Below are 24,778 nucleotides of genomic sequence, written 5' to 3'. Positions count from 1 at the left end.
TTTTTCCAAAATTTCTATTAAAATGTTAATAAAATTATTATGATAATTTAAAATATTTAACCATTATAAAAATATTTTGGATTTCCAACATCTATTAATTTTTTCATTGGACAACATTTACATTTATTATCAATTTTCTTAATTTCTGTTTTTAAATTATGAACAAGTAAGGAAAAAATTTAGATTCGTGTTTTAATTTTTTCTATATTGATTTCATGAAGAAAAACCGAAATTATCTAAAATGTACGTATAATTAGGATTGTTACTGTATTTTAATTTTCTCTCTTTAATGGAATCCGATAGCGGTATTTTCAGATTGGATTTTTTAATACAAAGACACCAAGAAATGTGTGTTTGAATTTTTATTCAATTTTCTTATTTCCAATTCCAAAGAAAAAAAAGATTGAAAAGTCTAAGCTTAAATTCTGACATTCCAACTGATAAAACCACTCTAGTCTGAGAATCACTAGCATTTACTGTGTCACTTCAATACGCCAAGTAAAATCAAAAACGATGTCCCGGAAGAATACACTATTTTGCCAATGACGTAAAGTTGCTTCGGGTAAAAATTTCAAAACGTTTACAGGGAAATCCAAGAAAGATATATATAATATATATATACCTACATACACAGATACATTCACACACTATAAAATATTATCTAGAATGGAGTGCAAAAAATAAATAACACTTTTTATATTATGTATTTTCACATAAATTATTTTTTTTTAAAATTCTATCAATAACAGTTGTCTATTTTAAAAGCCAGCATTATTTTTGTTTTATTCCTTGTTGATTTTCATATTAACATTTTTTATTATTTTGATTTCAATGTTTGTCGACAGATAAGCATAATAGTAAGAAATCAATTTATGATATTTATGTGAAACTTACTAAAATTTATTAGAATCTGTATACAATTACAACTCGTATGCGTGATATTTCTGTAATTTTTTAATTAAATTTAGAGGTGTTTCGTTTGAATTTGGTTTTTTTTTTCGGTTTATAAAATCTTGTAAGAAAAATGTTAGGAAATTATTAAGAATATCATTAACAATGAATGTCAAGAATGCGATTTTACCAGAAGTTTAACGGATGAGATATTATCCATAAAAGGAATGAAGGAAGTTTGAAAATAACCTACTTAAATTTCCGATCGGAAAAAATGCTTAGTTTGTAAATTTGAATTTTTAATGATAAGCCTGAAAACGATAAAAATTTCTATAGAATTTTAAAATGATCGATAAACCATAGAAAACATTTCTGTGTGATTAGAAATATACATTAATAATAAAAATTTAGATACGATTAAACAAATAAATTAGAATTTAAAATCAATAATTGAATCGAAGAAATGGTTCAAAACCACTTGCTTAATTCAATTACGTAGAAATTTATGTTGTATATATGGTCTTGCTGATCGATTACTGAATAACGTATAATCGATCAAATAATATATATCTAAATGAGTTGAAATTTATGGCAATGAAAAGATATTTAAGGAAAATGCTAATACAGAATTTTTCATTTATTCAATTATTTGTAGCCTAATACAGAATTTCCAAATAAAACTTATTAATTATTATTATTATTGTCATTCACATATAATATGATTTACAACATGACTTTAGCGAATTTTTATATTTATTTGTAAATACTGTTTATAAACGGATATTTTTTCCATTAAAATAATTAATTTAGCTTAAAGATTTACGAAATTATTTTCAAGTTATACATATGTAAGAATATAATTTTCCCCATTTTCTGTTCATAATTAAAAAGTTTTATTTTCAGAATGAAAATTTTTATGTGGTAAATTTATGAAATTCTTTTTGGGTTTTATAGTTTTTTATTTTTATATTCATATATTAAATACAGCCCGATTAATTATTTTCATTGTAATCTGTTGATTTTGCTATACAATAGTTCTATAATTTGCGAAGGAATATTTAATTGAGGTTCCGGTTTTTTATATCATATTTTTAAAGTAACTTAATTATAATAATTACTAGTGCTTAAGAATTTGCAAATGATATATAAAAATTATTTTATTTCCTTCTAAATTTCGTTAAATAATTGAAATTATTTAAGTTTATAACATAATCTCAGATAACCTAAGATTTAATCATCTTATTCAATATTATTTTTTTCAATATTTTTAACAATGATTAACAATCAAAGTATAAAATTGCACTTAGCTCATTTTAGATTTTTTTTATTATAAGAATAATAAATCTATGGTTTATTATTTTATGATACAGTAAGAGATGCTTTAAATGGCAACAAGTATGAAAATACCCTATTATAATCCGATAAGCAATGATTATTTTGTAATATGATTTGTAGAATTATAAATTCTCAAATTTATCGTAACAATAATATAAAAATAGGCTGTTAAAAAAGCATTTGTTTTTCATTTTTACACAAATCATTCATCTATGATTGAATATTTCAATGCACGTTAGTTACCTATACTTAAATTTCTCTTTTTGATAGATTTTAATTACCAGAAGAAAGAAAATTATGACTTTTTCCTTTTATTATATTCTGACTGAATTTTAAAATTTATATGATAGATGAGCATAAACTTAAAAGAATAATAGCGATAAAGACAAGATTGATTAAATGAGATAGAATTGTACCCGCGAGACTTTTACAGTGATATAAAGATATGCCACAAATACTGTAGTTTATTAGATAAATTTCCCATTGGGATGTTACATTTTACTTTTTGAACAAGATAACATGTTTTAAATTTAAAATCTAAAACTGTATAATGTTTAGAATTTTGTGACTTTTGTTACTTTAATCTCGAATCTTCTATTTCCATCAATTTACAGTGAAACGTCTGAATAACAGACAGTGACAGGGACATAAAAGAAGTCGTAATTTGTGTCTAGTTTTATTTTAAAAAGTTAGTGAAATAGCTGCCTTTTAAAGGTAGTCGCTGTATTTCAACTTCAAGCATGTTTTCCTAGAATTCGTTCTGTGTAGCATAATTAGGCTACATCTAATGAAAGAGTTGAATAAATTTAAAGAAAACGAAACATCTACTGATCCTAATTAAAAATAGTTCTTTTACTGTTTAAGTTATTTACACAAAGAGTTATTCAAAAATCGTATAGTATAGATTCTGTACTATAGAGTAAAATAATACTAATGAACGACAAATATTAATCCTGTGATTTAAATGGAGGTTTATTTCAAAATGACACAGCTAAACAGTTTATTGAATTTTTATATAACAATTACAATATTTCATTCCTCTGGAAACTTTCATTAGAAAAGGAGATGAATGGATCAACAATTCTGTTATATTACAAAAAATTTTTCATAGAATTTAAGTTATGCTCTATAATTTGATCAAAAAAGCATTAAAGTCATCCCTACTTCATGTTTTAATCATAAAAACACGAAAAGAAATAAAATGTATGTCAACAGTATGCCTTAATGTAAACAATTTTCAAAATTTATATATTTTAATCTGTTATCTGTCATTTTATCAAGCATAATTCGTACGGAAGAATATTCTGTCAATATTCTTTCTGTCAATATTCTTAAGTCAGAATAAAATTATTTGGAATTAACAAGTTTATAAACAATAAGATGCAGGTTTGTTCATTGTAACTTACAATTAACCGAATCTAGTTTTTATACATTAATTTATTTTCTCCATATTTCCTCATAAAGAGCTAATTATATAACTGAAGATAAGTCACATATAATTTTGGATACTGCTGAATATATATATTTTAATTCTAACGACCAGAATTCGAAGTTATGTCCGCTGTTTCTGAAGCAACATGTCACAACCGGTTAATGTTACCTTAGGTGCCAAGATAGCGGTTCATCTCTGATTCTAGCAAGAAAACAGTGGGATGCACGTTCTAACCTAACCTAACCTATTCTAATAAATAACCATAATTATTAGCAACCAAATTATTAGAATAGGTTAAGTTAGGTTAGAACGTGCGTCCTACTGTTTTCTTGCTGGAATCAGAGACGAGCCGCCATCTTGGCTCCTAAGGTAACATTAACCTCACAACCTATCGTCGAAAAGAGTAGATCTTACTCTTGGAGACGGGTTTCAAAATTTTTCTGAGTTAGATCTTCAAATATTGGAAACGAATGGTAATATAAACTATAGGAAATAAGATTTGGCAATTTATACTTTTGTTGGAATATCAATTATTGATTTTATTGATATTCCATTGCTGGAATACCATAGATTATTAAAGCAGTTAGATAATTAAACCTTAAATAAAAGTATGCTTTTCATATGTCAAATAATAAAAATAAATGTAATTATTGTATATTAATAGAGATTTCGATCGAATAGAGATTTCGAGGAATCTGTTGATACACTATTGCTAAATATTAAAAGAATTAACTATCCAACAATAGTTGAGAGAAGTTTGATTTATATCGGAGCGCCATACTTTATCTTTCACTTATGCTAACCAAATTCATTGCGAATCAAGCTCGCCCTTAATGGGCGAAATTGTGACCGGCCATATATACACTTAATGTGTTGGTACCTCGCATTAACTAATCAATCAATCATCGTAGTTGATGTAGGGCCTGTATTATAAAATTTAAAATAATAAATCGATTAATTATAAAAATAACCAAATAAATTTATGCTTTCGACAAATCTAAAGCAGTTCTTCGTGATTCATTTAATATGCAATTAATTATTCTAGATGTTTAACGTCTTAATGAATTACTCTATTAATTACAATGAATTTGATCATTTTATTAATAAATTCTATAATATATTCTGATAGAGTAATATTTTTTTAATTGCCCATTTTTTCAAATTATATAATTTTTTTATAATTATGTAATTCTGAAGTTTTACAGTTTGCATTTTTATTTTATTTTTTAGGGAGTTGAGTTGGCTTTCGAATACTAAATTTATAATTCAAGGTTTTTACGATTCTGATTATTATTTAATAGTAATAGTAAATATAAAAGAATTGAAAAATGTCAGGTTAATTTTTCAAAAGTCTCTTTAAATTATTAAAAAAACAAAACATTTACAACAACAAAAAAGCTATTGAGGAACGCTGTCTTTAGTTGAAGATTTATTGATATTCTTTTTATATTAAAAGAGATTGTTTCTACTGAAAATACAAATATAAAATAATAGCATATAAACAGAATTGCACTAATCCACGGGCGTGCCCGGCTGTGGTCGGGTTCCTCGCCTTCTTAGGGCCATATCTCACAGTTCATTATTATTTTTGTTCTATATCTGTATTAGTATAATATCTGTAAAGAAATGAGAGGGCCTTGAAATGGTTAAAATGGCCTTGAAAATAAACAATTAAATTTAAAGAAACTTAAAACTAATTATTTTAGAATGAATAAAAATATGACTAAGAATTGTTATTTCTTCTGACTTTGTACTATTTTAATAATGCGATTGTTATAAACTAAAAAGACCAAAGAAGCAAAATCATATATTCAAGATTTGTTCAGAAATCAATTTTTTTTAAATATCTGTACTAAATTTATCGTAGTTGTGGTTGCTGCATGTTTTTAAGCAATTGCATATTATAAAACGCAGTAGTATGTGCTTGAAAGAATATTTGTATTATATTAGAAAGTGTTGTGAATTATTATTTCCGTTTGGCCGCGTGTAAAGTAATTTTATGTAGTTAATTTATTGTAAATTTTATAAAACAGCTACTGTACTAAGTTACTTCAATTTTCGAATAGTAATTTTCAATTTTTCAGTTACATGTATTTTTTCCAGTCGACTAAATATTTTCTCCTTCAAGACTTCAGTCAAAATATATTTATTACTAATAGCATTGTTGACATAGTTAAAATTCTACAAAATTTTCACTAGAAATGCATTGTGCCAATTCATAACCAAAGCACATCCGTACGATTTTCTTCGGAATACAGAGTTGCTTGTTCCCATGCGATTTTATTTGTTATATATCGAGTAGAAATCTCAAGTAGTATATCATCCATTATGGGGAATTCATAAATGATTCACTTTTTGGCATGATTCCACGAAAGATTCATGTTTTTCTTCGATTCTTGTTAAAAATACAATTCTCACTTTCTTTTTCTTAAGAAATTGGATTAGTGCCATTAAACTATGTCTTATACCTCAAATTTTATTATGTATTTTCATACCATAAACGATTTCACTTTTGCACATTCGATTATTAAATTAGCTTGATATTACCAAGCAGAAACATCTTAAGAAAAAACAATAAAAAGTAATTTTAATTAAATTTCTCTACTGTTTACTGAATTAAATATTAAATTGAATTATATCCTTTTATACAGGAATTTTATAGTTTATTTGGCAAGAAATCGACACCATTTATTTTTATATTAAACGGATGATGGCATCGGGTTAAAACTGTTCTAGAAATAAATGAGTATATCTTTCAAATATTAAATTGTTATTATATTTTAATTGAAATTTTATATAATAAAAGAACATTTTTGTGTAATTATTACAATAAATCTCCAATCAATTTTGACTGTCGCTTCAGACATTCTGAAGTTATAGCGCTAGTAATTAAGCACAATTACTATAAAAAGTAATTATTAAAACTTTGCATTTAATCAATAATTATTATACGCTGAACATTAAACAATTATTTTGCAATAATAGATTCATATTTTCTTTATTATAAAGTTTATTTACATTAGTTCATACTTATATTTGCAACATTTTTATAACAGTCATCTATTTTAATAATAAGAAATTTTCAGTCTCAGAAGCGTTTACTTCTAAATTTCAAATATTTCATTTGAAACTCTTTGCATTGTTCGTAGTTTTTATTATAAATGCTCCATTAAATTTGTATTAATATATATACGAATTTAAAAAAAAACAGTAGAGAAATGTTCAAAAGAATATATTAATTTCTAGCGGACAATAAAAATACGTTTCCAGAAAACTTTTTTTTTTCTTTTCTAAATGCAGGAAATATAAATAATGCTGTCGTTATTAAGAAATTCTCGAGAAAAGGAAGAAATTGTAATTTTGAAGAAATCTGTAGTAAACGAATAAGATTTATTTGCTCTTGATAATTAACACCTAGCGATCTCTTTCAAACCTTAGCAGCCTAAGATAGCGTGTGGCAACTATTGATCTCTTGGGCATAGTAAAACTTGGCTCGCTAACAAGCTGGCTATGAACGCTGCCAAGTATTTTAAAAATAAAATAAAATATATATATGTAAGAAGTAAGGTTTCTTTTCTACATTTAGATAACATTACTATAAGAAAGAAATCGTTTATAAATATATTCCAAAAACTTTTATAAATCTCAAATAGATTTACTCCGTTTAGTAACGTTTATATATATATAAACTCAATATAGTGATTGCAAATGAATTTTTCTTAAAGCTTGTGTATCCATAACGGTAAAAGGAAAAAGAACGATATAATCCGAGAAAGCTTTTAACGTTCGTTTCGAAAATATCTAAGTTCGTGTCTAAAAAATTAAACTTTTTCTGTATTTTTAAAAATAAAAAGATAAAACTATTTTATACAAATACTGATAATTTTTACAGATAAGATAAAGTCTGACTTTCTTTGTAGAATGTTCTTTTTGAAGAATTTTGCTTAATGCGAAATGTACAGAAAAATCAATAAAATGTTAAATATTATTTCAACCTGATTTAAATCTGACATTTTTGTTATAAATTATTCATTATCTCTTTTGATGTCGATTATTAACGAATATTCGCTAAGGCATTACCTGAAGAAATCTTGTATAGCATTAGCGTAATGACTAAAGTGAAATTATACCCCTGAGTATAAAGTCTAGATGAAAACTATCCAAATCATTGTTTAATGAAAAAAATAAATAATTTGGAAAATGGAAAACTTCATTAGATATACCCAAAGAAATCGCCCTTTTCAATAATAATATAAATAGAAACAAACAAGAATTGCCTTTTTCTTTGTTAGATCTCATTTGAATTAAAAAAATATTTTTTTTGTACAGAAGATTCGGAATAAGACTAAATTTTTTAGTTAAAATATTGTTTGATAAACATGTTTGGTTTGTAATTTTAATTATATTAGTTAGATCTCGACTATATGAAATACTGAATGTAAATTTCTGATTTAAAAAAAGAGCTAATAAATATGCTGTGTTCGCATTTATAAATTATTCAAATAAGCAGATAGTACAACGTTTAAAATTCTTACAAAAATTTTTTGACAAAGTCTTGAAAGATTTTACATTAAAATATACTGTATTTAAAATTCAAATCCTTATTTGAGTGAACAAATAATAAATTATTATTATTTATCCAGTTGAATATGCAGAAAATTTTTATATTAGAGAATTAGTTTAGATCGAAGACAAACAAAATTTATACTCGTAAAAGCTTAAATAAAAATTAAAAAAAATTAAGGATGAGATTATTTTAAAGAAATCTTTTGTATTACAAGAGTGACTGGATAAAAATCCATTTAGATTTAAGATTGTAAGGTCAAAGTTTTGCCAAGTTGCTGAAACGGGAGTTTGGGAGTGAGGAGACAACCATGTCCATATTGATCAAGGAAGCATGAGGCGCAGCTGCATTGCAAGCGGGACACCAGTCGCGAGTGTGGATGTTGGCAAAGATAGTTGTGCATTTGGACTGTTGTGATTCTTTTCCTATGTTCTCTGTCAAGGTATTTCCTTCCTGCGCTCTATGTGATTCTTTGAACGGAACATGTTTCGATAAATCAACTACGATTACTAGAAGATTGCTTTTTGTTTTTGTAATGGATATCTACATCTTGTGATATATTTTTTAAAAAACATGTTGAAACATGCACCCGGCTAAGGCCGTGGTGATAAAATGATCTACAGATATATGTATTACATGAAATCCAGCCAGAGTTCCGTCAGAAATAAAGGTAAGATCCGATTAAATTTTAATCAGAGTATAACTCAATGATTAAACTTTTATTGCGTACGGTTATTTTTATACATAATTCATATCGTTTAATATAAAACTACTGTCTATACTAAATATTCATTTACCTTATGATTATATGAACTAATTTAATAGATTAATCGAGTAAACATATCCGTTTAAACCGTATTCCTAATTCTCTAGAAACGTTTATTCACTTATGAATAGATAAATGCGATAGAATTATCAAGACATAGCTTAGAAGCAGCTATAAAATGCCAAAGTGCTTCTCCCACATCACCTAGGACGTCATCGGGACATTAGGAATTTTTCGAAATATAAATTTGATTTTCTGGCGACCAAACCATAATTTAGAAAGAAAATTATGTCACGCTTTTTAAAATGGAAGAATGTAAACTTGACAACTTTTAATATATTTTTTTCTTCTTATTTTTGTTTTTAATAGAATAATTTCAACTTTGAAATTTGGCAAAGATCTCGAAAAATAGGTAAAAAATTGTATAACACGAAAAATGAAATGGAATGTGTATGTTATCAAATACACTTGAGTTTCCAGTTTCCTTGTTGAAGGATGCCATCCTCCCTCATCTTGTTTCCACACAGGAAATTGCTATGTAGGACGTCGCATCTTCTCGAACAGTCATTTTCATATATGTCAATTGATATGTATACATGAATGATATAGTTATTTGCATCTTTTTCTTTAGAAAATATTTAAAATTTCAATAATTTTACACTGCAAATATGAATTTATTTTAAAGTTAATCGCGAGCTTACTTAAGCTTAATATCTACGTTTTTATAAATGTTTCTACATAATTATTTTGAATACTTTTATTCAAAATAGAATATATAAAAAATTTTTCGATGAACACACAATTCTATTATTTTTCGATTTGTTGAACATTAGAATGCAACATGCATAGTTGAATGCAATTTGTAACATCGTTATCGAGCTACTTGATTAGATTTATTTGGCTTGTATGCATGCTTTACTAACCAATATCAGTGAGGAACTTCTCTTGAATGAAATTCTAGCAAAGTTGTTATTTAATCATTCACCCCAAATCATTCTGAAAAATTTATTTATTCGATTTTGATTGCGAAAAATATCAATTAAATTTCATAGGTGTAAGGCGTATACCAGCATAAGGATTATTGAGATTTTGAAAAGCAAATCTCTTAGTTGAAGATAACTTTTTTTATTAGAAAATTAATTAAAAATAGGAAAATCAATTTTATTTCGAATTGTTAAATGCATTTCTGTAATAATTCTGTAATTAATTTTATATTTTAAATAATAATTGTATTTTACAGTTTACTAAATCGGATTTCTTCTTCGGCTTCTCTCTTAAATTTCAGTTTTTCCCGATGCCCTAGATAATAAATAAAATTTATGGACTATTATTTTTGTGCAATTAGTAGAATCGATATTCGTTTACTTTACTGCACTCTTTCAATTATATCGATGTTAAACTTCTAATGCTATTTCTAACTTCGTTTATAAATTTCATTTGAGTCTTTATTCACTAACAATAATCAAAGTTTCAACTGTTATAGTCTCAGGAAATTCCCTCACGATGCACTTCAATTATAAATCTGATGGACAATGAATTGAATTCATTTAACCTTTGAATAGAACTGTTTATAACAATAACCAATAATAGTGAATTGCAAAACGCTTTCTTCCTCTTTCTTGGCATATTTTTTCTCGTTAAGAATTAAATATAACGATATATAGCTTACATATAAATATACCTTTTGTTTTTAGCAGTAATATACCAGATTGCGTTTTATATAGATTAAATCGGCGAAAAACGTTAAGAAATAGGCTATAGTGAAAAATCATTTAATCTTCGGACTGATTAAATATAATAAATAAAATAATTTAATTTCAAAATCGGAAAATTTTGTTTTGTAAATGTTATTGAGAGTGATTTAACGTTTTTAATCTCTTTAATGGCTCCATACAATTACTTAAGTATTCAACTTAACTAAAAATTTACTTGCTATATATCCTATTACTCTTGTACAAAATTTAATTATGCTTGTAATGTTTCTTGATATTTAACTGTTAAGACGACGACGACTTACTTCATTTTTCATTTATATTATTTTCTTTCATCAATAATTTGCATAAATTTCAAATCTATTTAATGAATTAAAATTGAATTGTAATGTCAGTAAATTTTTTTTTTATTATTAACAGCTTTTCATTATCGAATTACAACTTATGTATTACATATTTTTCACAAAAAATTATAAATAAAAATGTAAAACAAGAATAATTTAAGCCCTTCAAATTAATATTAAATAAACATTAATTTGTATTAATTATATGAAGGTAAAGTAACTCATTAATTTAAAACTATCAACTTAATTTAGGTGTTTGTAATCGTAACTTAAGCTGTGAAATGAAGTTTATGGAAATTTAAATAAAAAATAATAAGGAATTTAAGGAATAATTTTTTAAAAAACCTTTCGAAAGTGCTTTTATCGACCTTATAGACTTTTCTTCCTTTTGTCAAATAGGTGTTTGTTTTCGGTTGACAAGAGAAAAAAAGAGTCCATTAAGGAAACCAAATAGTTTGTTTGAGTTTCTGATTGTTGTAGATCTTTGTCCCTTTTTTCAGCATTAAGCATATTTCGGATAAAATGATAAGCATTTATAAATTTCCAAAGCCTCTTATTATATATAATCTTAGTCGCTTTAAGCTTAACGATTGCGACAACATATTAGCAAATCAGTCGATAAAAGAAATTTACTCGCTTAGGTTTGCAAGTATCTAGAGATCAATGGGATGGAAAAGGAATCAACCATCTGTGGTACGTTATCTTGTGTTCACCAAAATACTCTGTTATGACAAACTCCTCTACTTGCTTCCATTCTGCGCTATCGTCTTTAAATGCCTTTTGCTCCAATGCGCATTTTCTGCTATTTACATTGCTAAAAAGTTGCTGATATTAAATTTTAAATCGGAAAATAATAATACAATTTAGATTAACATCGATGTTTATTATGGAATAATATCTTCTTTAAGACTTAATTTTATAATTTTTATATTTTTTTTTCACATAAATATTACTGATACTAGCTATATTTACGGATCTATTACAGTTCAACAGTAAAATTACATTATTTTCGATTTTATGAAATCGTTAGACCTAATTTTTTTCTTAAATAGGTCTACGTTTTATGTAGTATTTATAACTAATGTAATAAACTATTAATAAAATATAAATAATAAATTTATATGAAGTGTATGAAAATTATCAAATCATTTCGGCATTAATTCAATAAAAATTCGGATTTAAATAATTAAACGGTATTATTTACAGTATTACATGTGAATAATATAAGTAATTAATTATGATTAAACTTTAAAAATATGAAAAGTGAGTGAATATTTAAAAAATTATTAAATATTAAGGAAGTCTGAAGCTATAAAAATTAATAAAGTATAAAAATGATTTACAACAGTTTTAGTATAGCTTATCTTATTCGATAAATTAACCGAATTTAATATATTTATAAATTTTCTAAAAGAATAAATAAAGAAAAAGAGTAATTAAAGTTATCATGGAAGTTAAATGATTAAAGTAACTGTTTTTTATCTGCTTTTTTTTAGATATTACACGTATATCTTTTGTCTTATATTAAGAACAAAGTTACGTTATCGGTGCCTTTGTTAAATTACATCACAAGTTCATTTTAACTAGATTAATACGGATAATTATAAATTACTATAAAATCAGGAAAGAAATCCAATCCAAAACAATCTTCAATAGAAATGTATACATATATAGGCCAGTATGGTATTCTTCATTACTTATATATATCTGAAAGTATGGTTCTGAAAAAGATTTCAGCGATTTTTCTGGTCACTGACTCAAAATATTCTTTCAAAAGAGGTGATCTGTGAGTTAAAGCCTTAAGTAAAACTATAAAATATTTTATAAATAGCTAGTGGTTTGAAGACGTAAGTAAAAATAAATAAATAAATCACATATAAAAATGATTCAACCTTTAGTTTTGATCGGAAATTCTAAACAATCTAGAAAAAGCTAATGAAATATTTATACTATGAAACATTGAATATTTTATATAGAACAAATCATTTTTCGTAACAGTTTATCTTCCTTTTATTTCAGAGTTGGACTTCAGAAATTTGAAAAATGAATGATCCAATAGTTGTACACGTCGATTTAATTCATTAAAAATGTCTCGGATGATAAAAGCAATTTTTTATATAAAAGTTCAGTAATATGATGCGTTTAATAAAACTAGTGTAATTTTATTAAACTCGTAAAAATTATAGGAGAATTAAAAATAAATAAAACAGTGAAATTAACTTTAAAATTTTTAATTTTTATATAGGAAAATTGATATAAAATTATTAATAAAGTGAGTAATATTATAAACACTGTAAAAAGATATTATAGAAAATATATTAGCGTAAAGATTAAAAACAAGATATATTTTTATGTTTAAAATTAATTATATCTATAAAATTTATCTCAATTTCGTCTTTATAGTTTAAAAAAGTGTAAAGTGTAACGAAGAGTTCTTTCATAGAACAACTTTTTAAATTTAAATATTGATTAAATACTTGTTAGATCAAATTATAATTTAATTAATTGATGAAACTTAATTGTTAAGTGTAAACTATTCTTTACATTACGGCTTAGGGTCGAAGTTTTTATAAGTAATTTACTCAAGTTTGTATTGAATAATTACGTCTCAACTTAAAAAAAAGAAAACTCAATGGAATTCTCAGAATGAAAAGAAAATAAACTTTGTTTACTTATATTAAAGGATTCTTGTTTCATTATTTTGATAATTATTGACAAAAAAACTCTGCCTTAGACAATAATGATTTATTTGGTCAGGTTTTGAAGAAAGAATGAGATTGGAATCCTTTACAACTTTTTATATAAATTAAAAATACGAAGAGAATAATATGCACACGTTTTCAGTCAGAAAATAAGTTTCTATTAGTTAAGTTTATTACGTGATTTGATATTTTTAATTAACAATTCAGTTTATTTTTCTGCAATTAACATTTCTATTTTCTGCTGTTGCTAACGTTAAAAATTCATTTATGAATATTTTTCAAGCAAAAGCAATAAATTATTATTATGAATTTCTCATAACAATTTCGACAATAATAGTTGTTATAGTTGCATGCGTTATAAATGTGCATTCGATTAGAATAAGATATTTAGTTTGAAATTGGCTTCATGATTTGTATTAGACTGCTTCGGTAAAGTTACGTCAGCGAGTTTAATCGACTTTCGAATGATTGAACTGACAAATGTAGACGACATTGTGTAATGTATAACGTAACATCATAAACGACCTATAACAGTTAATCAGTTAAGAACATTTAGTAAAATTCTATACAGATATGAAACAATTAAGTGTCTAATAGGTATTGCATACTCTGGAATTGAGTGAAATATTCTGAGTATAATTTCAAACATAATGTACTGTACAGTACATACTGTTAACTCTATTTTTATTATATGGTTATGTGCTGTTCTACTCAAAAGCAGTAAATGTCTTATTCTTAAATAGACCATGAAAAATTATTTTTATCAACGAAATACACTTTTCTTTCTTAACCGAAATCATTTAAAACATCCTTCTTAAATCTGGTTTTAATCCTTAATCTTTAATAGTTCTTAATCCTTAGTAGTTAATAATCCTTTTGGCCTTCTTATACATTTTCGTTTCAATGACCTGTTAATACTAGTATATACGATTAATTATTGTAATAATTTTGTTCTTTCGTTATTTTACATAATATGCGATATGCATTTATGAATTAAACATGAAACTTGCGATTAGAATTAATCTTACTAAAGTGGCTTTTTTACTTTCAGATAAATGGATGATAATTGAAACATTTAAAATGTGCTATCTTTTTTTCTGAATTTTTAAAGTCATAATAAGAGATAAAAAGTAATGCTTAATCATGATTACATTAAATAATACTTTTTATTTTATTATGAAAGTTTTCATTATAAATTTTTAAGTTTAGTTTAAATGTAACTCCGAAATGTTATCTTTATATTATTACAATTGTTTCATACAGTAACAAACTTGCAGCGTATGTGGTCAATACATATTTTGTTTCGAATTCATAATATAAGAATTCGTTTGAAATTAAATATTCGTCATCTCTTGCTACATCTTTTTCCCGTTGATATCTTTAGAAGATGCATATATTTATTAAATTATTTATATTATAGAGTACTATAAATTGTATATACGTATCAAAATAGTTAAATATTTCAAAATTTTTTTAATCGGATGGCGAATCTTATCGAACAATCTGAATCTGCCCATGATGTTAACATTAAAAGACTTTATGTTAAGCGATAAAATATTTTAACGTTGCTGCTTTTGAAACTAGTTTTAGTCTATTTATATCTAGAAACTAGAAAATATTTTTTATTCTTATTATGTTATTATGAATTGAAACTGAAATCACGACGATAAAAGAATTATATTTGTCGTCTCAAGAATTAAAAAATGTTGAAAACATTTAATCATTTAAGTAAACATTTAAGTAAACTTATAAAAAAAGATTAATAGAAAATATATCGATGGAAATTAGAAATGTGTTACTGTTTTCTTTCTTTACCGTGTGAAAAATTTTAAAAGTTAAGGGGGAAAAAACTACGATTTTTCTTTTATATAAGTAGACTCAAACTTGCCTAAGGCCTTCAACCAACACTGTAGCATTGAACTCGATTGAAAGAAGTTATTGGTGATAAGGCCTGATGGATGCTTTTGGAATCCTTTAACTACAAAAGAGTTTTTAGCTTCCTGGCTAATATATTGTTACATTAAAACTAGAAGTAATTAGGTCTATAAAAAGAAATGCATTTTATCTAATCTATTTGTTACTCTTACAAAAATATTGAAGAAAAGCTTTATTTAATGCATTTTTTAAAATCAAATTTTTTAATACTTAATTATGTGATTGTTAACGTTATATATATATATACATATAAGAAAATTAAGTTTGCCGGCTATTTATGGAAATCTCTAAAAAATATTTTTAAAGTATTTTAGTGCCTTAGCAAAGAAATCGATAAAAAGCGATCCAGAAAAATAAATCTCGTTTATTTTTATACGTTATAATATTATTTCGATTGAATAAACAATCTAACTGAAAATCATTAGTCGAGTTACTACATGAAAAGAAAAGATGCTTTCACTGTTTTCTTATCAAATATGCATAAAGATTCTTTGTTCTTTTCTTAAAATTTTACTCAAAGCGTATCATAATTTAATTTCTTTTAAATTAATTACGAAATATGCAAAGATATTGAAACAATTTTTATACCGATTCTTTGTTAAATGAATCCGATTATTATAAAACCACAATTTAATATATAAAATAACAACAAAAAATATTGATAATTTTAATTTGTTTATGAAATAATTCATCATTCACTTTATTAATTGATCAATATTTATCAAATTTTAAAACGTAATGTATAATGAGGTGCGCATCTTTTACATATTTATTAAAATAAAAAACAAATCCAATTAATATAAATTTTATTATTAATTTTACCGAACATGTCAAAATATAAACCTTAACATAGACCTTATATAGAATATGAATTATATTTTAAAAATACGCATATATAAAATTATGAGGAGACGTTACGGACCTGCATTGATATTATAACTTTTATGTTCAATAACTAGGCGGTATCAGTTTATCGATTTTAACTTTTCCTGGCAGCACAGAAATATTGAACATGCCAATCTCTCTCGTTGTTTGATCACAAGATAGATGCGAATTTATCTATTTATTTTATATTATATACACTTGCTTTTAAATAAACCGTAATTTAAATTTCATTGAAAATGCAATCTAAGTATTATTTTCTTTTGTAAACAGGTCTATAATCAAGTGTTTAAATAATTTATTCTTGGCTATTCTGTTGTTATATTCTGAAGCAGAACTAATTAACTTTAGTTGTCTATACTGATTGCATAATCTTTGTTGGTAGAAACTAAGTTACTCTTGTCTATTTCTGTTCCCAGTGATCTGTTAAAGATAAATGGCGCCTAACTGAGGAAAACGATCGAAGTCTAACGAGACCTATTTCCCAAAATAGTGGAAATTTTAAATAGAAAATTTGTTTAAAGATATATAAATCTTTGCGAGGTAGATAGCAACATCAAGCCGAAATCGTAGAAAAATCTGTCTGTGCCGAAATATCCATAAGTTACGGCACTGACAGTTATCAGAACATGTAACGGTATCAGAAGCTGCACATTAATTGACGTGCAGCTTTATCCGTCTTCGGTACCTCTACGATTACCACAGCATTCTTATATAAAGTTTTCTATCGGTTCGAATCGATTTATTACAATAATCGTTTCTTGCTTTAATGATATATTCAACGTGCTTATGATCGTTTTCTTACCAGATGGTGCATCTTCACTTTAGGAATTACAAGTAATTTATGTCGCCTAATGCTCGTATTCTCTGAATTTCGGTATTTCTGTTTAGCGGTTGCATGTACTGATAGGAAAATATCTCTTTATGATCGCATTCATCAATTCCCACTGTCTTCGAGAACACTATAATAGTTTATGGCTTTTATATGCAGAAAAGTCAGACTTTTTCTAGCAGAAAGAAATTAAATTCTCGGCTCATTTAATGTATAATATATTGCAAATCTAATATCTGACACTTGACAATGTAATGACCCTTTTCAAATTGGATTTTTTTTTTCTTATTCTAAGTTGAATCCTATTTTTGAAATATAGATTTAAATAAAAATTGTCTTTTTGAATATCAGTTATATTAAACGAAAAACTATTAAAATGGAATCTTTAACATTTAAAATATAAACTTTCTTTTCAGAATACTAACATAGACCTAGTAAAATATACTTTACAGAAATAAAATTAACAAGAAGTTTTACAGTTTTGGTTCTAACTGTAAGCTTAATTATTTTGTATTAGTTTTGCTATGAGACCTATGGATCAGATTCAGGCCTACTCCAAATATATTTCACATTTTCACTTAGATTTTTATTTTTAGAAAGAAGATATTTAGGGTTCTGAAACAAAGCTGACTGTAGATCGATCGAATATGTCTTTCCAACTGTCTGAATTTACCAAATCACTGACTTCAGAGATTGACCTCTTTAAGTTCGTCGAAGGACTTTTTTCCATTGGGACAAGACTGCACAATAAAATATCATTTTTTTATTTTTTTTTTTGCACTGATTACTGTGGATTGTCTGTAAATTACGCCTGAACTTCGCATTAATTTTCTTTTTGTAAACTCTGCTTGCATTAAAAAGATTTAGGACCTATTAATCTTTTCTTCTCAAGAAAATATCCAATCGCGATTTAATTTTGAAAAAGCATTGGAATGAAAAGATTTAATTTCTTTTTAAAATGTTTTTTTTTTACTAATCTTAAAGTTAAAATTTTGTATAAAGAATATTAATTGTTAAATTAATTAATAATGCATATTTGCTTTAAATTGTAACTTAAATATTTTATAATTTGATGACGAACTAGCATCTAATTTCAATGTATTTTCATTCGTTTTTAAGAATCGATAAATTTCTTTCCTATCTATATTCTGCTTTTTATATTATAAACAAAGATATATTCTTCAGTTCGGGATATACTGTATTATATGATACAGATTTATCATTATAGTACTATTCTATGAAATTCTTACATTCGCATTTATTCCTCGCTACAGTTATGTTAAGTAATTTTCTAGAGATATTTTTTCTGGTTTCTGGAAAGAATATCATTATCCAAAAGCAAAGAGAAATATTATGTCTGGAACTGGAAGAATACATGAATATTTTGTGTGTTTTGTGCCTTGTCAGATTTAATTCAAAGTTTTATGTCAAACACAAATTGGGTACACACTCGAGTGATCCGCTACACTTTGCATCGATTTTTGGAGTATCTCCTATCTAAATGATTGCAAAGGACAATTCGTGTCAACGTTCTTCTAGCTTTCGGTATTTTAAAACCTTTTCCTTTTGTAAGATGCTGCATAACAAGAAAAGACGTATACATTAATTTAATAATAAAACAAAATTATGTAGCAAATAATAGTTTAAGTTACAACCGTCATTTAATTTGCATCTTCCATCTAGCATTGCAAATGTAATTTATTTATACCCAATAAAAATGAATTAGTGTATTTATTTAAAACAAAAGTTTTCGATGAATCGAAGATTTTACAGAGCTTCATTACGGACAATATGAATTTTTATATTTTCTCTAAAATATTATAAAAGAAAGTGTAATCCACAAAATTTAAATTCTTAAATGCAAATATACTTTAGAGAAAATTTCTAAAGTAATTGCACGGACATCAATCAGACTTCATTCCTGGGGGATTTTGTAAAGTAATGGACACTAATTGATGCTTTCTTAGTAGACAGCGAAAGATTTTTTTTTCCGTTAGAGTTCTCGGAGATCAGTTTGACCTCCCAAAATCCTATCAAATCTCGTCAGAGAACAATCTTTGCCACAAAAGTTTTTCGAAGATTATAGTATTTATCTAAAAGAAAAGTAAATATTATTGGATCGGTTTATTTTGATGAAAGTTATTTTATTTTTATTTTTTGTAGCACCCATTGCATTGTTTAAAAATATATGTGGATATATATACGCTATATATACGCTCCACTGTTTAATTAATAACTATGAATTGAATTTGTATTACGATTTTTCTAAGTTCCAATTTTTTCTTTCATCTAATATTATTGGTTTCGATGGAAGATTTGCAATTCCTGTGGGATTTTTTTGCATTTTCAAATTTATTTCTATTTGATCCATTTTATTTAATAGTGATTTCGATACATGAGATAGACCAGATCAAAAAGAAATTGCATGGACAAAATTTCAAATCTAATTTATTAGATAAAATTCTGCTTCTATTTTTGATAGTTGTAGAGTTAAAAGATGGCCACAATGCATCGACTTAAATTTTTGGACGCAACTAAATCATTATCATTGACCGGAATACTTTGGCAAATTAGGACATGCAACTGGCACCAAGTCAACTGTCATTAATACTTGCTTCAATTAGAAAGACTGCTGAATTATTATTCAGTTTAACCGAACGTTAATGAGTAGGATTATTATTTATTTGGCTATTTCTTATTCGCAAAACTGAATAGTTATTCACATGTGTATTTAATGTGCTCGCCCTCTCTATTAAACATCAATGTAGAATAGTTTGTAATGTATAACTTTATTGACCTTTTTTTTTTGTCACAATAAGCATTTTCTATATTTTTAATATTGTTTGTAGAACGTAATTAAATTTTTATTGTACTTTATATAATTTATTTCGCGTTTAATAATTTTTTTACAATGGATAGTAGTGATAACAGTTAATGGATCAATATTTACTCTACACATAATTATCATTTTAACATTTTTCTAATTAAAAAATCGCAAGAAATACTATTTCGTGACTGGAATGTATCAGAATTTTCCCATCTTGACCTGATCGATCCGGTTTCGAAAGGGTAAACTGCAATGTGGATTAAGCTATCTTATCAAATCCATCAATCTTAATCATTTTTGGCCATTGTAAGACTCGTTTTCTTATTCAAAAACTTAATTTTTTTTTGTTTTTGATCTCTAAATTTATTTTTAGTAGTATTTTTTTCATAAACTTATAAGGTTTCTGGATAATATTATATATGTTTTTTAAACCGTCAATCTTTTGAATTATTCAGTTTGTTCATATTTACACATAAACCGTAAAATTTTTAAATGTATTTATTTAAAATTATTTTCGCGAACTTTTTATTTACCTTTTATAAAATCGCTAAATTCAAAACCGCATTTAAATTTCAAGCAATTTAAATTTTTCTATTTCGTATAATAACATAAAATAAAATTTAATAAAATTCTTATTAAATTTTATTTAATATATTTTCCTTATAAATAAATAGAAATTATTAAAATTATTTATATTTATTTACAGAAAAAGAATATTTTAATTTTTTATAATAACTTTCTCTCGATTCGTGCCCTATTTTTCTCGTATAACAGCGTTGAAAACTTCAAAAATTACAAAAGCGTAATGTAGCTTGAATAAGTGTAAATTATTAATAAAATGTTTCACTTTTATTCATAAAAAAATCCATCTCCTAAAATATAATACACTAAAATGATCATTTAGAATAAATGTGATCCGAAATGCATTAATAATATATTTAATTCAAGTCAAGCATAGTAAAATAGAACATTATATCATTTTCTTCATTTTTAACAAGATTTTTTTCTTGTCTCCATTTTGAATCGTCCGAATGGCGACATTTGGTACGGCTCACTTCTCACAATCACTATAAAATGTATAAAACGTCTTTGCGATGATATGGTTTCTTCAGAAATGTCGATCAGTAAAGAAGTAAAGTCGATCTAATCTATGACACCTTTTCGTGCTTTGCTCGTTGAACAGCTTTTTGGATTGCTGTTTTTCTCTCGGTGATAGTTTCTTACATGACTTCTTTTTTATAACGAAAAAAAAAAAAAACTTAGTTCTTATCAGTTCAGAGAATATTGTTAAACCATTAGAATTCAATTTTCGCTTACTCAAATCGAACGTAAAATTTCTTCCCTGCTCTAATAAATAATGATAATGAGAATAGGTTTAAAAAGCTTCTCGATATTTTTTTTTATATCTACGTTATGATGATTTATTGCTTGTAGATAAGTCGTACTCGAGATAAATCATAACAAAAGATTTCAGATCATCAACAGATTATAATGTGTAAGATCCATTTATAATGTTCTTCTCGTGTTCACGAAGTTACGAATGTTATCTTGATTAAGTTTTTATTTAAAACGAAAAAAGTTGTTTAACCGTAATAAAATACAGGATTTAAAAAATTAAACGAAACTTTTCAAATTTTCAGATATATTTTCTATATATTTTAATCATTATCAGCTTTGTATACAGATTGCAAAATGTTTGTAATGGTTTATTATGAAAATTAAATGCTTTTCAATAACGTTGCAACGAAATTATGATAATTAAATAGAATATTTAACTAAATTATTGTTAAAAAAATTAAACAATAACTTATTTAATAATACAGGCAGATGAAATATTTAGCAAAATTACTATTCATTATTTTTGCTAAATATACATTCTTTTAATAAAATGTTCGATAATAAATATAAAAGAAACGTTTTATATCCTCTCATGTATTAAAAAATTTATTTTTAATTAAATAAATCTTGTTGGAAGTTTTCTTGCATAAGATCCAGTATAGCAATGCTTAAGGGCACACAATTTTGTAAATTTTGATGTGCAATGATGCAAATGTATTTTTATATTAAGATGTTTATAAAAGGTATTCATACATTAATATGAATAAGTATGCTAATTATTAATCTACTTTAATAAATGGTAAATTTCTACTTCAAATAACTTATTAGAAAAGCAAATTGTTTTATCTTACTTAAAATACAACATTAAAATAAAATTTAGAAAGTAAAATATGTTATCAATTTAATGTTTAAATTAAAATTGTGTCGAAACATTAAATATTATTAAATACTTAAAGGGAAACGGTATCACAAAAGTCGGTATCAGTCTTTTTCCTTTAGATTAGTTATTATTCTCACCAATATTACTGAGTAATTTATCCCATTGGTGCTTTTAGTATATTGATCAGCAGTTCAGTTTTCCTTGTAGGATAGTTATTTTCCGAAACACAACAGATAAAAAAAGCTCATTCAATCTCACCAGATATTGATAATTTATTTTTCCAAGATCTCAATCTTCTTGTTTTCCTTCTTGTGTTACTGGATTTAGATAAAACGATCTTTTGTTTTCGATGATATTTTGATTTATTTTCATAAATCAAATGTAATTTTTATCATAATTTATTAATAAATTTAAAATTACTACAAAACAAAACATTGCGTTATTGCAATATTTCGAGATTGAGCAGAACGTTTCTCCAAAATTATTATTTAAATTAAAAATGCTCACTTAACAGAAATTTATAATTGTTATAAAAGAAATGGTTTCTTGAATTAAAAACTGCAAAAGAATTTTTAATCACTCATTTGGAGTGATTAAAAATGCAAACTTATATTTTGTATTCAACATGTTTATATTTGCTATAAATACTTTAACAATTCTTTTCTAAATCGTTTATAAATCTTTTCCAAAAACAAAAAATTATTCGAAAACTAAATGCATTTTGTTACCAATGTAAAAAAATGATTATTAATTATACTTATAAATAATAGAAATAAATTAGTTTTAAAAAAGTGTATATTTATAAATAATAATAAGAAGAATAAAAATTTATTGTTTTTTGATATTGGCATATATTAATTAATTTAATTAATCTATGATTATAAATTTATTATAACAGTTTTTTCTTATTCATATTTTAAATTACTTCATATATTTGTTTTGATTATTTTCCCTTTATTAGTTTCTGAAAATGCAATTCTCAAGCTTTGCAGAATGTTTTCTATTCCAGATTTTCAGCTTTCTATTTTATTACTATTTCACATATTGTAAACAGATTTGTGCTGAGTATAATTTAAAATATATTGCCACAAAAACATAATTAACAACATAATATAAATAAAGTATTTTAATACCTCGTAATTACATCGTCAATTTGGATAATCGCACGTTCCATTAGCGTAACTTTGTTCGATACAATAAAAATATATAATGATTCAAATTTATCAAATCTTTAAATGTCAAGTATTTAGAAACTTTGAATATTTTTATTCGAAAGTTTCTTTTGTATTTACGAGGTCACACGATAAGAATATAATAGACATCTAATGACTTTCTGTCCATCATTAACGAGTCTTTATCTCGCACTATTTATTATGAAAAATAGATAACTATTTAAAAATTTGATTATATTATCAAGATTTGGATGAGAACATCCAATAAATCGACGAATGCCAACTCCAATTTTTACTTATCGAAATAAAATAGCAGAAAGAGCTAGGTTGAAATTTAAACAAGTTCAATAAACCAGATGATGATGATTACTTTTTCGATAAATTATAAATTCTATATGTACAGTATATTTTAATTTTTACAGTAAATTTATTAGTGTGTATATTTCTGGAAAAATATTTATAACAGTCGTACTGCCGTAACAATAAATAGGATTTTGCATAAATTTTACATATAATTTGTACAAAATCTTGTACTCTGAAAGATTTATGTATGAAAATATGCGTGTAAATTAGGTTATGTTATTGCAATGCCAACATATTTCTGAAAAAGACAAATTTACTCCATTACATTAACTTCTAAGTTAACTGCTTTTGCTACTTTATTGTTTTGAGAGATTTGTTGGACGAATTCGTATACTCGAATTACCATTTACACGAGGATTCGGTTTTCTCGAAATCTTCGCATTAAATTACAAAACAGCTTTTACGAAAAAATATGAGCTAATTAATTATTAAGGTAATTTGCATTTAAATTAAATAGATAACTTTAGCCATTTCTTACAAAAATGATAAAATAATAATACATATAATCATTATATACATTTATGAATTTAATTATCATCATAATCCGAGTTAGATTATATCGTATAATCAACTGCAGAAAGCCGAGTAACACCTGAAGTTTCTTACTATAGTTCCTCTAAAGAAGAAAATTGAATCCGAAAAGGTTTAAAATTATTTCAGTATTGTTTGCTCAAAGAAATCAGTAAGCACTAATTATCAAACATTTCTTCTGTTTTCTGTCAAGATAATATTATACAGGGCTGTGGCACTAAAAATGTTTTCTTCATTTAAGCTATAAGCTATTAATTCTACAATCCTTGACA

General features: G+C 25.2%; 1 protein-coding gene and 1 long non-coding RNA gene across 10 annotated transcripts in view; one reads left to right on the top strand and one right to left on the bottom strand.

The window, feature by feature from the left end:
* LOC136978689 (coiled-coil domain-containing protein AGAP005037-like) overlaps positions 1-24,778 on the top strand; it is a 526,382-nt gene that overhangs the window by 114,186 nt on the left and 387,418 nt on the right. The window contains exon 1 of one of the 9 annotated variants that reach the window (XM_067274448.1): positions 8,398-8,892. The exons of the other annotated variants lie outside the window; for them this stretch is intronic. Within the exon in view, the coding sequence (XP_067130549.1) occupies positions 8,835-8,892 (58 nt within the window). The 5' untranslated portion in view covers positions 8,398-8,834. Of the gene's footprint in view, positions 1-8,397; positions 8,893-24,778 lie in introns of those variants that run through there. 9 annotated transcript variants of the gene reach the window in all.
* Positions 21,165-22,790, bottom strand: LOC136978702 (uncharacterized). The gene is made up of 3 exons (XR_010881270.1): positions 22,699-22,790; positions 21,540-21,569; positions 21,165-21,450 (listed from the first exon to the last, which is right to left on the bottom strand). It is a non-coding gene; the product is annotated as an uncharacterized lncRNA (long non-coding RNA).

The sequence above is a fragment of the Centruroides vittatus genome, unplaced genomic scaffold (assembly GCF_030686945.1).
Source record: "Centruroides vittatus isolate TY-2023 unplaced genomic scaffold, ASM3068694v2 contig_549, whole genome shotgun sequence".
Taxonomy (NCBI): domain Eukaryota; kingdom Metazoa; phylum Arthropoda; class Arachnida; order Scorpiones; family Buthidae; genus Centruroides; species Centruroides vittatus.
This window is presented reverse-complemented; position numbering and strand designations above follow the sequence as displayed.